The sequence below is a fragment of the Pithys albifrons genome, chromosome 11 (genome assembly GCF_047495875.1).
Source record: "Pithys albifrons albifrons isolate INPA30051 chromosome 11, PitAlb_v1, whole genome shotgun sequence".
In the NCBI taxonomy this organism is placed as follows: domain Eukaryota; kingdom Metazoa; phylum Chordata; class Aves; order Passeriformes; family Thamnophilidae; genus Pithys; species Pithys albifrons.
The window spans coordinates 2,778,951-2,790,356 of NC_092468.1; the positions used below are offsets into that span (position 1 = coordinate 2,778,951).

At 61.7% G+C, this 11,406-nt stretch overlaps 1 protein-coding gene across 2 annotated transcripts; it reads left to right on the forward strand.

Moving 5' to 3' along the window:
* Nucleotides 1-575: 575 nt before the first annotated feature.
* Nucleotides 576-10,655, forward strand: AMOTL2 (angiomotin like 2). Of its 2 annotated transcripts, none has more exons than XM_071566147.1 (10): nt 576-626; nt 2,018-2,814; nt 4,226-4,436; nt 4,939-5,083; nt 5,223-5,315; nt 5,953-6,248; nt 8,314-8,606; nt 8,712-8,923; nt 9,181-9,321; nt 9,499-10,655. In XM_071566147.1, the coding sequence occupies exons 2-10, from the start codon at nt 2,105-2,107 to the stop codon at nt 9,555-9,557; spliced, it is 2,160 nt and encodes a 719-aa protein (XP_071422248.1). In that variant the 5' UTR covers nt 576-626; nt 2,018-2,104; the 3' UTR covers nt 9,558-10,655. The 2 variants fall into 2 exon arrangements, with proteins under 2 accessions (XP_071422248.1, XP_071422249.1); XM_071566148.1 differs by having other exon boundaries at nt 9,184-9,321.
* The last annotated feature ends 751 nt before the right edge of the window (nt 10,656-11,406 follow it).

The window sequence follows — 11,406 nt, forward strand, 5'->3', positions numbered from 1 at the left end:
CAGAAGGAGGGAGATGAGGAAAACAATATGAGGGTGGGGGACACAAGGAGGGGGATGCAAGAAGAAGGATGTGAGGAGGGGGATGCAAGGAGGGGGATGTGAGAAGGAAGACACGAGGAGGAGGAATGCGAGGAGGGGGATGTGAGAAGGGAGTGCAAGGAGGGGCGATGTGAGGAGGGGGGACACGAGGAGGAATGTGAGGAGGGAGATGCGAGGAGGGGAGATGTAAAGAGGGGAGTGTGGGGAGGGGGGAAACGATGGTGGAGGATGCGAGGAGGGGGCTGTAAAGATAAGGACACGAGGGAGGAGGATGCGAGGAGGGGGGCACGTGAGGAGGGGGCACCGCGGAGGGGGCAGAGCAGATGGGGCGGCAGGTTTGGGGTTGCCCGGCCGCGCAGACAAAGCCGGGGCAGATTTACGGCCCGGGACAGCTGGCGGGCAGAGCCGCCCCCCCGCCCCGCAGCTGCCGCTCCCGCGCCCGGCCGGGTCCCCGCGCCCGCGGCGGCCTCGGGGCGGAGCGGGGCGGGCCCGGCCCCGCATTCCGGGCATAGCTCAGCCCGGCCCGGCCCCCGCGGCCCCGGGACGCCCAGAGACGCCTCAGCACCGCTCCGCTCCGCCATGCCCCGGTGAGTGCCGCCGCCGGGACCCCCGGCAGCCACCCCCCGGCAGCGGGGACCCCCCGAACGGCATCGGGACACCCCCGAAAGGGATCCCCTCTAATGGGATCGGGACACCCGCCGAACGGGATCTCCCCGAATGGGATTGGGACAGCCCCCGAACGGGATCCCCCCGAACGAGATCCCCCCGAATGGGATCGGGACACCCCCCCGAACGGGATCCCCACGAAGGGGATCGGGACCTCCTTGGACCGGGATCCCCCCGAACGGCGTCGGGACACCCCCCTTCGAACGGGATCCCCCCGAACGGCATCGGGACACCCCCCTTCGAACGGGATCCCCCCCGAATGGGATCGGGACACCCCCCCGGCACCGGGACCCCCCCGGGTCGGGAATCTCCTGATCTGGATCGGGACAGCCTCCCCCCCCCCCCCCCCCCGAATGAGATCCCCCCGAGAAAAGGCCACCCTCCGGCTTCGGGAACTCACTAGCCAGGATCGGGACCCTCTCCCGAACCGGGATCTCCGGGACCGGGACTGGGACCCCCCATCGGACCGTGATCCCCTCTACAGGGACTTAGATCCCTCCCCGGGCACTAGGAATCCCCCAGCCGGGATCGGGACACCCTGGGGACTGGGGAGCCCCTCTGGCACCGGGACCCCCCAGCCAGGACCGGGATTCTCCTAAGCGGGACCGAGGCTCCCCCCGGCACTGGGAACCCCTTCACTGGGATCGGGACCCCTCTGCCGAGACCGGGGTCCCTCCCAGTAGAAGGACGCCCTCCGGCACCGGGACCGTCCTCCCTGGGACCAGGACAACCCCTGGGATCGGGAGCCCCCCAGCCGGGATCGGGATTGCCGTCGGACTGGGATTCCTTCAACCGGGACCGGGACCCCGGAAAACCGATTCCCCCCAGCGCCGGGGCGTCCCCTGGCACTGTGATCCCCCCCAGGCACCGGGAGATCCGGGGGGAACTCAGGAGCCCCCAGGACCAGGACTCTCCCCGAGATTGGGACACCCTTCACAGGTCCAGGACCTCCATGTCCCGTGTCCGGAGGGGGCACGTGGGGTGGTCCCAGCCGGCTCTCGGTGGCTCCTGCCTGGTCCCCTGGGGTCACTTTGTCCCCCATTCCTGTGCCAGCGCTGGTCCCAGATCTGTGGGGATCCAGCTCCTGAGTCAGCCCCGACCCCCGAACCGGCGCCAGCCCCCAGCCCCGGCCCCAGCGCCGGCCGTGGGTGCACTGAGAGCACCAGTGCTCAGCCGCCCCAGCGGGGACGCTGCTCCGCCACGGGCTGCCACCCCTCCGGCACGTCCCGGCCACATTCCTGGCAAACAATCCCACGTCCATCAGGATCCACACCCGGCTGCTTCCCAACAATCCCGTTTTTCCCTCGCGCAGGTGTCCCAGCGCGGCCAGTTGCTGTTGAGGCTCCCCGGGACGCCCTTGTCGGGTGGAAACGTGGCTGTGCCACCGGCGCGGACGGAGATGAGGACTGCGGAGGACTCGAACGGGACGGTCCTGCACCGCCTGATCCAGGAGCAGCTGCGCTATGGGAACCTCACGGAGAACCGCACGCTGCTGGCCATCCAGCAGCAAGCCCTGCGCGGCGGCGGCGCCGGGAGCCCCCGCTCCTCCCTGGAGAGCCTCAGCCCCGAGGAGAGCCAGATGGTGCAGCAATCCACGCGGCAGGAGCCGCAGGGCCAGGAGCATCACTCCGACCACGTCTACTTGGAGAACAGCGTCTATCGGCTCTGCCCGCCCAAGGCCGAGGAGCTGCCCACCTACGAGGAGGCCAAGGCGCATTCCCAGCTTTTTGCTTCGCAGCGGGGAGCGGCCGGCACGGGGGGTCGCGGGGAAGTGGCCCCGCGTGGGGCTGAGAGCGGCGCCCGGCGCCCCGACGAGGGGCTCAAGGACCTGAAACACGGCCACGTGCGATCGCTGAGCGAGCGGCTCATGCGGATGTCGCTGGAGCGCAACGGGGCCAAGGTGCAGAGCCCCATCAGCGCTTCCCACAGCTTCCCGCAGCTCTCCCGCCACCAACAGCTCGGAGCCCTGCGCGGGCAGCACCCCGAGGGCACGGAGCCCCGGGGACCGCCCCCGGAGTATCCCTACGGCATCCCTTCCCAGGACGCTTACCTGGCAGAACCCAGACCCTGCTCCCGGGAAGGTCCTGGATTTCAGCATCCTGAAATCAGGTAAACTGAGGCCCCTGTGACACACTTTTGGATGACTCCCAGGAATGCTCAGGATGGATGCTTGGAATTTGTGGGATGCCATGGGGGGGCTCGGGCAGCTGCTCTTGTCCTCACCAGCTCAGCCCATTGGGAACTGCTGGGACCCCCCTGCTCTGCTGTGCTACCCAGGTCCCCCAGCACAGCTGAGTTTTTCCAACCAGGGATGAAAATCCCAGTCCCTCTGCAGACCCTTCCCCCTCCCTGTGCACTGGGAGGAATTTGGGGGTAATTTAGGAGCTGGAACTGGCTCAGGAAACAGCTAAATGTGGAACAGGCATGGGGAAGGGTGGAAGGCAAACGTGCTCCACGTTCTGTGGAATCCCACCCTATGGTCCTGAGCTGGGAATGTCCATGTGACACTGGTTTGTGCTGGGATTGCTGCCCAGCAGAGCGTGGGCTTGGTGCTGGGTGATCCATGGTCCCTTGGGCAGCTCAGCACCCCTGGCAAAGCCTCAGGTTGACTATGAGATGGACACAGAGAGGTCTGGGAGGCCAGGCTTCACTTGGAGTTGAGGAGGGCCTGGAAACAACTTCTTCCACTGTGGAAAACTATGGGAAGAAAGGAACTGGAGGCTCGATGGGAGGACACACTACTCCCAACCCTGCTGACCTACCCAGTGGAGAGTGATAGGATCTCCAGCAGGAAAACCTTCTCCTTCCAGGGAACAAAGAGGGGAAGGGGAACTGCGAGGAAGATGTATTTATTCTTCCCTGCTCCTATATCATCCCGCAGGAATGCAGGCCCTGGCGAGTGGCCCGTGAGGGAGCGGAGCAGGGCCGGGCCATGCACAGCCACCCTGCTCAGGGAATGCCAGGCAGGATGTCAAGGAACTCAGAGCAGTGCTGTGAGGGGTGGCTGGGCTGGGCTGGACCCTCTGCATATAGTGAGGACAAATCCATAGTTTGGCAGTGAGGAGCCATGTCAGGAGCCCTTGTTTTGCCCAGAAAACAAGGAAAAGGGGCATTGCTGCCAGCTTCCAAGGTGCATCCTGTGCTGGGCTGTCTGCAACAGTCCCAGGGAGAGGGGGGTCTGGGAGCCCATCCAGACCCCCTTGCCAGGTCCTGGAGGGGTCAGGTCAAGGCATCACTGCAAGACAATGTTTATTTTATGTTTGAACATGCTCAAGAAAGCAAGTGCTTCCCAGCTCTAAAAAGCAGGATAGACACTTCCCAGAGCCTCCCTCCTCCTTTGGGGTGACCCAGAGGCACAGCCACCCTCTTGGCCCATGGGTTGGTGGACTCCAATGGTTGGAGTTGATCTCGGAGGTCTTTCCCAACTTTAATGATCCTGTGGTTCTGTGCTGGATTCGCGGTGGGCTCTCCCACTCCCCCAAAACTTGACCACCCCTTGTCCCTCCCTCCCTGCCCGCAGGGTGCTGCCCACGCCGGTGCCGGCCGCGTTCCTGCCGCTGTGCCCGGGCGCGCTGGGTCCGGCGGGTGTGGAGGCTCTGGCGGTGTCGGCGGGCACCCGCCTGGCCCGGGCAGATGCCGTGCTGCGAGAGAACGAGAGGCTGCAGCGGGAGAGCGAGAAGCTGCGGCGGGAGCTGGAGAGCTGTGCCGAGAAGGCCAGCCGCATCCAGAAGGTGAGGGGATGGTGACAGCCCCGTGTTCCCCCTGCCTCGGGGGACGCTCGACCAGCTGCTGTGAAAATTCACCCCCTTTGGTGATTTAATCCCTTCTCCTCCTCCCTCCGGCGCTTGTTCCCCTCGGAGCAGCTGCGGCGCCGCAGCGGGTCGGGGAGAAGGAGCCCATTCTCCGGTGCCCCCCTCCCTCCGCCTGTCCCCCCCATCCCGCCAGCCACAGAAAGTCCTTTGTGCGGCCGCGTACAAGGGGCGGCTGTTCCCCGGGGCTGGGCTATGGCAGAGCCAAAATCTGCAGAGAGCCTCTTGCACAAGAAAAAAGGCAGAAAAAAAATCAGTTTTCCCCCTCCAAGCGTGTTCTGGGGGGCAGTTTGGGGGGCCCGTGTGTGCTGAGCTCCTCTGGCACCTCAGGTTGGGCTGAACACTCTGGGTGAGCTTTGGTGGCACCCCCCTTGCCTTTCCTCATTCCATGAATAACTCTGGCCTGTCCCTTCCTCCACCTCAGCTGGAGAGCGAGATCCAGCGCATCTCGGAGGATTATGAAAACCTCGTGAAAGCGTCTTCCAAGCGGGAAGCCTTGGAGAAAGCCATGAGGAACAAGAGAGACAGTGAGATGAGACGGCTCCAGGACTTCAACCGGGACCTGAAAGGTGAGGGACCCTCCATATCCCCATCCCTGGGGGTGCTCTCTGTCCCCTGGGGGTTTCCATGGGAAATCAGGCTTCTCCTGCTGCCTCTGGCCAAAATCTTGTATTTAAATCTTAATTGAGTCTAATTGTTTTGGACCAGAGCGGTTGGAATCGGCGAACAAGCAGCTGGCCAGCAAGACCCAGGAAAGTCAGGAGAGCAACCAGGGCAGCGTGGCCAAACTCCTGGCACAGAGTAAGTCCCGGGGTATACCCGTCCTTGTCTGGCTGTTGTGGCATCTGTGAGTGGGACAGCGGGGCTGGAGAAGGAGTAGAAGGGTGGCAGGCGGCAGCTCTCGCCCTTCCCGAGGGAGGATGGAGCAGCTCTTGGCGCTGGACTCGAGCCATTAATCCCGGCTGGCCGGCCGGCTGCGTGACCCGCATTCCCCACATTCCTGCCGCTCTGCCGGCTCTTCCAGCACCCAGCCCGCACTCCCGCCCCACGCCAGCGCGGCCGTTCCCTCCTTCCTCCCTCCTGCACCTCGTAGCTGTGCCAGCCTGGGGATTTTTTTTGAGGGAAAATACACCTATATCATTATTTTAGCAGAAATACACAGTGTTAGTGGGAGGAATCGCATGCCCTTCCCTAAGGTGGCTGGATTCATGCTGGGCAGGTTTCACCCTTCCCAAGCCAAAATTTGGGCTGGAATGTGGCAAGTGGAGGCTTTTGGCCATCTGCCCAAGCTGGCTGGGCTGCCCCTGCCCCCATCTGGTAGAAGATCTGGGGGGAGAGGTGGCATAGCCAGATTTTGGGGAGCAAAGAACTCCTGCAGGTCATCATGGACGAGCCGTGGGGAAGCCAAACCTCTGAGATCTGCGGGGTTCTCTTGCAGGCTACGAGCACCAGCAGGAGAAGGAGAAGCTGGAGCGGGAGGTGTCCCTGCTGCGCAGCGCCAACGAGGACCAGCGGCGGCGGGCAGAGCTGCTGGAGCAGGCGCTGGGCAGTGCCCAGGCGCGGGCGGCCAAGGCGGAGGCCGAGCTCCGGAAGAAACGAGCCTACGTGGAGAAGGTGGAGCGGCTGCAGGCAGCGCTGGGGCAGCTCCAGGCCGCCTGCGAGAAGCGGGAGCAGCTGGAGCTGCGGCTCCGCACCCGCCTGGAGCAGGAGCTGAAGATGCTGCGGGCTCAGCAGGTGAGTGCTGGTGACCGGCGGTGGGTGCCAGTGACTGGCGGTGGGTGCTGGTGACTGGCAATGGGTGCCAATGACTGGCAATGGGTGCCAGTGACTGGCAGTGGGTGCTGGTGACTGGCGATGGGTGCCAATGACTGGCAATGGGTGCCAGTGACTGTCAGTGGGTGCTGGTGACTGGCGATGGGTGCCAATGACTGGCAATGGGTGCCAGTGACTGGCAGTGGGTGCTAGTGACTGGCAATGGGTGCCAGTGACTGGCAGTGGGTGCTGGTGACTGGCAATGGGTGCCAATGACTGGCAATGGGTGCCAATGACTGGCAATGGGTGCCAGTGACTGGCGGTGGGTGCTGGTAACTAGCAGTGGGTGCTGGTGACCAGCAATGGGTGCCAGTGACCAGCAGTGGGTGCTGGTGACAGGTGGTGGGTGCTGGTGACTGGCAATGGGTGCCAATGACTGGCAATGGGTGCCAGTGACCGGTGGTGGGTGCTGGTGACCGGTGGTGGGTGCTGGTCACTGGCAATGGGTGCTGGTGACTGGCAATGGGTGCCAGTGACTGGCAATGGGTGCCAGTGACCGGCAGTGGGTGCCGGTGACTGGCAATGGGTGCCAATGACTGGCAATGGGTGCCAGTGACTGGCGGTGGGTGCTGGTAACTAGCAGTGGGTGCTGGTGACCAGCAATGGGTGCCAGTGACTGGCAGTGGGTGCTGGTGACTGGCGGTGGGTTCTGGTGACTGGCGGTGGGTGCTGGGGACTGGCAATGGGTGCCAATGACTGGCAATGGGTGCCAGTGACCGGTGGTGGGTGCTGGTGACCGGCAGTGGGTGCTGGTGACTGGCAATGGGTGCCAATGACTGGCAATGGGTGCCAGTGACCGACAGTGGGTGCTGGTGACTGGCAGTGGGTGCTGGTGGTGGGCGGTGGGTGTCTGTGACTGGTCGTGGGGGCTGGTAACTAGAAGTGGGTGCTGGTGACCAGCAATGGGTGCCAGTGACCAGCAGTGGGTGCTGGTGACAGGTGGTGGGTGCTGGTGACCGGTGGTGGGTGCTGGTGACTGGCAGTGGGTGCCTGTGACTAGCAGTGGGTGCTGATGACTGACAGTGTGTGTTGGTGACTGGTGGTGGGTGCTGGTGACTGGTGGTGAGTTGGTGACTGGTGGTGGGTGCTGGTGACTGGCAATGGGTGCCAGTGACCAGCAGTGGGTGCTGATGACCGGTGGTGGGTGCTGGTCACTCGTGGTGGATGTTGGTGACAGGTGGTGGGTGCTGGTGACCAGCGGTGGGTGCTGGTGACTGGTAGTGGGTGCTGATGACTTGCAGTGGGTGCTGGTGACTGGTGGTGGGTGCTGGTGACTGTTGGTGGATGTTGGTGACTGGTGGTGGGTGCTGGTGACCAGCAGTGGGTGCCTGTGACTTGCAGTGTGTGCTGGTGACCGGCGGTGTGTGCTGGTGACTGGCAGTGGGTGCTGGTGACTGGCAATGAGTGTCAGTGACCAGTGGTGGGTGCCTGTGACTTCCACTGGGTGCTGGTGACCAGCGGTGGGTGCTGGTGACTGGCAGTGGGTGCTGGTGACTGGCAATGGGTGTCAGTGATCAGTGGTGGGTGCTGGTGACTGGCAATGGGTGCCAGTAAGCAGCAGTGGGTGCTGATGACCGGTGGTGGGTGCTGGTCACTGGTGGTGGATGTTGGTGACTGGTGGTGGGTGCTGGTGACCGGCAATGGGTGCCAGTGACTGGCAATGGGTGCCAGTGACCGGCAGTGGGTGCCTGTGACTTGCAGTGAGTGCCTGTGACTTGCAGTGTGTGCTGGTGACTGGCAATGGGTGTCAGTGACCAGCAGTGGGTGCCTGTGACTTCCAGTGGGTGCTGATGACTGGCGGTGGGTGCTGGTGACCGGTGGTGGGTGCTGGTGACTGGCAATGGGTGTCAGTGATCAGCGGTGGGTGCTGGTGACCGGGGCGGTGGGTGCTGGTGACCGGTGGTGGGTGCCAGCGAGGCATGGTGGGTGTTGTGCCCTCCCAGCCTCTCCTCATCCTCATCTGGGGCTTGTCTTTGTGCTGCTGCAGAGGCAGGCGGGCACCACGGGCGGGGGGACGCCGGAACTGAGCGCCCACACGCTGTCGGAGCAGCTGAGAGAGAAGGAGGAGAAGATCCTGGCGCTGGAGGCCGACATGACCAAGTGGGAGCAGAAGTACCTGGAGGAGTGCACCATGAGGCAGTTTGCCATGGATGCCGCGGCCACAGCGGCCGCCCAGCGCGACACCACCCTCATCAGCCACTCCCCGCGGCATTCCCCCAACAGCAGCTTCAACGAGGACCTTCTCCTGGCCAGCCACAAGCACCAGGAGATGGAGAACAGGTACTCCCACCTCGCTGGAGGCTCATGCTGTGGTTTGGTTGGGCAGTGCCTGAGTCCTCCTCTCCCCATTCGGCTCCTCTCCCATCTTCTGCCTGTTCTCTCCAGGTTGAAAGCCCTCCATGCCCAAATCCTGGAGAAGGACGCTGTCATCAAGGTCCTGCAGCAGCGCTCCCGGAGGGACCCCAGCAAAGCCCTGCAGGGCTCCCTGCGCCCGGCCAAATCCGTGCCCTCCATCTTCGCCGCCGCAGCCGCCCCGAGCTGGCCGGGGGCTGCCCAGAGTGACCGCCCCTCCGAGGGCAGTGCCTGTGGCAGCACAGGTAGGCACAGACACCCGCCTGCAGTTTCCCTTGTGCTTTGGGAATTAGGGAGCTCGGGGAGGGAGGATTTCTCCAGGACCACCTGGAGGAGCCAGCTGTTGTAGAATCATGGAATGGTTTGGGTTGAAAGGGACTTTAAGCTCATGTGATTCCACCCTCCTGCCATGGGCAGGGGCACCATCCACTAGACCAGGTTGCTCCAAGCCCTGTCCACCCCTGGCCTTGAATATTTGAATCCCTAACGGAGTCTCCTCCAGCAGGCAAAGCCACCACTGAAGGCCTGGCAGCTTTTGCTGCCCTTCCCTTGCCATCCCACTCCAAGCATGGCAGCAAGGATGGCAGCACACAGACGGACGGGGCTGGGAGCAGCGGGCAGGCTGAGGGCACCGGAGCGCTGGGTGAGTCCCCTGGGATGGCACAGGGTGGGGAGTTGGGACGCTCCAGCACGTGGCTTTAGCATTCCTGAGATGGGCTTTGCCCACATGGGGGTGAATTTAAAGGCATTTTAAAGGCCAGAGTTGAGTTGGGTGGGTTTGAATCCCTGCAAATCCTGAAAATCCCTTCTTTTTCCACAGAGAGCTCGGGCACTGCCAGAGCCCCAGACCTGTCTGACATGGTGGAGATCCTGATTTAGGGCTGCATGTCAGCCCCTCTGCCCTTCCTGCCAGCACCTCGGGATGGAGAAGCCTGTGGGAAGGAGGGACCGAGCCTGGAGCAGTCTGGGCAGTGCCCCCCGTGCCTGGGAGGGCCCTGTGCCCCCTGGGTGCCCACACGGGTCCCCGGCTGCGCGGGGCGCGCTGGACCCTGCGGGGGCAGCTTATAAATACACCTCGCCAGCTCCATCCCCATCCTGGCTCCTTCCCCATCCCAGCTCCCACCTCTGGGTCTTGGCCGTCTGTACCCACCCAGGAGCTCAGGCTCCAACTGGGAATTCCCAGCCTGTTTGCCCGAACTTTTCCCACAAGCCGATGTCTCTGCACGAGGGCAGAGCCAGGAGGGATCCCCCATGGGTGCCACCCACCCACATCCACACGGCCAAGCTGAGCTCCTGGAACCCCAGACTTCCATCACTCACATCCTGCCTCTGCCTTTTCATCACGGGGTTTGGGATGGGGTGACAGCGAAACAAAACATCCTGGAGGGAGTGAAAGGTGCAGGAGAAACCAGAGGTGAAGGGCTCTGTGGGAAGGGAGGATGGTGGGATGTGCCAGCCCTGTCCTGGCTGCATCCCCTGGCTACTGGCAGCTGGCTTTGCCCGTAGCCAGCACTGGCATCTTGCTCCTCAGAGCTCCCCATCCTTGCCCTTCATGTATATATATATATTTTTCTCTATTTCTGTCTCCTTTCAACGTGTGCATTTGCTGGCCAACTGCATTTTTTATTTTTCTCTCCCCAGACACGTAAAAAATGCGTTCGGTTCTTGTGCATTGTTTACAAAGTGGAAAAAAAAGAAACAAAAAAAAATTATGAAAGAGGTAAAAAAAAAAACCCCGAGCCCCCACGACTTAATATATTTTATATTAATATTGGTATTTTCTTTTTAAGTATTTTTTTCGTGCTGTGAACTTTTTTTTTTCCCTGCCAAAGACGACGAGTTCTCGTTTGTGCGTTTTAAGTTATCTTTAAGTATTTAAATGTAAACCTGGCTGTTTGGTTACGCCGCCCTATACCGAGGTTGCTGTAGCATTCCACTTGGTATAACGATATTTTAATAAAAAAAACCAAATATTCACCCGGGGATACTCTTTTTTTTTTTTTTCCATGAGATGGGGAGAGATGGAGGCGCTGCCAGAGAAAAGGAGGTCTGGGGATGGTGATCTCCCAGTTCAAATGTTCTTCCCAGCTCACCAGGGAAGAGATTTGGGGGGGAAGCTGCATGGGAGAGGGGTAAAAATCCTCAAGAGCATGTCTGTGTTCCCCCAGATCCCATTGGGATCCCATTAGCCACACCTTCATGGGGGATGGAGTTGCCTAGGAATGTCCATGGAGTTGCCTTCCCATTGCATCCCTGTGTTCTCGACTCCTGCATCCCTGTGACTCTTCATCCTGTCCTTAATCCTTGTATCCCTGCATCCCTGTGTCCTTGATCTCTGCAACTCCATCCTGATGGGATCTTCCTCCTGTTCCTCTCAAGACTCCTTCCTGCCCTCCTAACACTCCACAGTGGATGCCCCTGAAGGTCACGACTTGCAGCACGGCTGGCCCTGGTCCCCACACTCTCCCTGGAGTTGTGAGCCACCTCCAAGCCCTTCCCATCCTGCCTGGCTCCCTGATCTTCCGGAAGACCAGAAGTTCTCTGGGTGTTGGACTTTCATTTTTAATAGCTATGGCATTAATGTTTCCCAGGGAACATTCCTGGGAATTCTTCTATCTCCAGCCAGGCTGGGACTTTCCCTTTGTGCATCCCTTGGCATTGACTGGTAGCCCATCTTTGTTATCCTCCTGTCCCTGGGCACCAGGAGCTCTTGTGCAAGGCTCTGCAA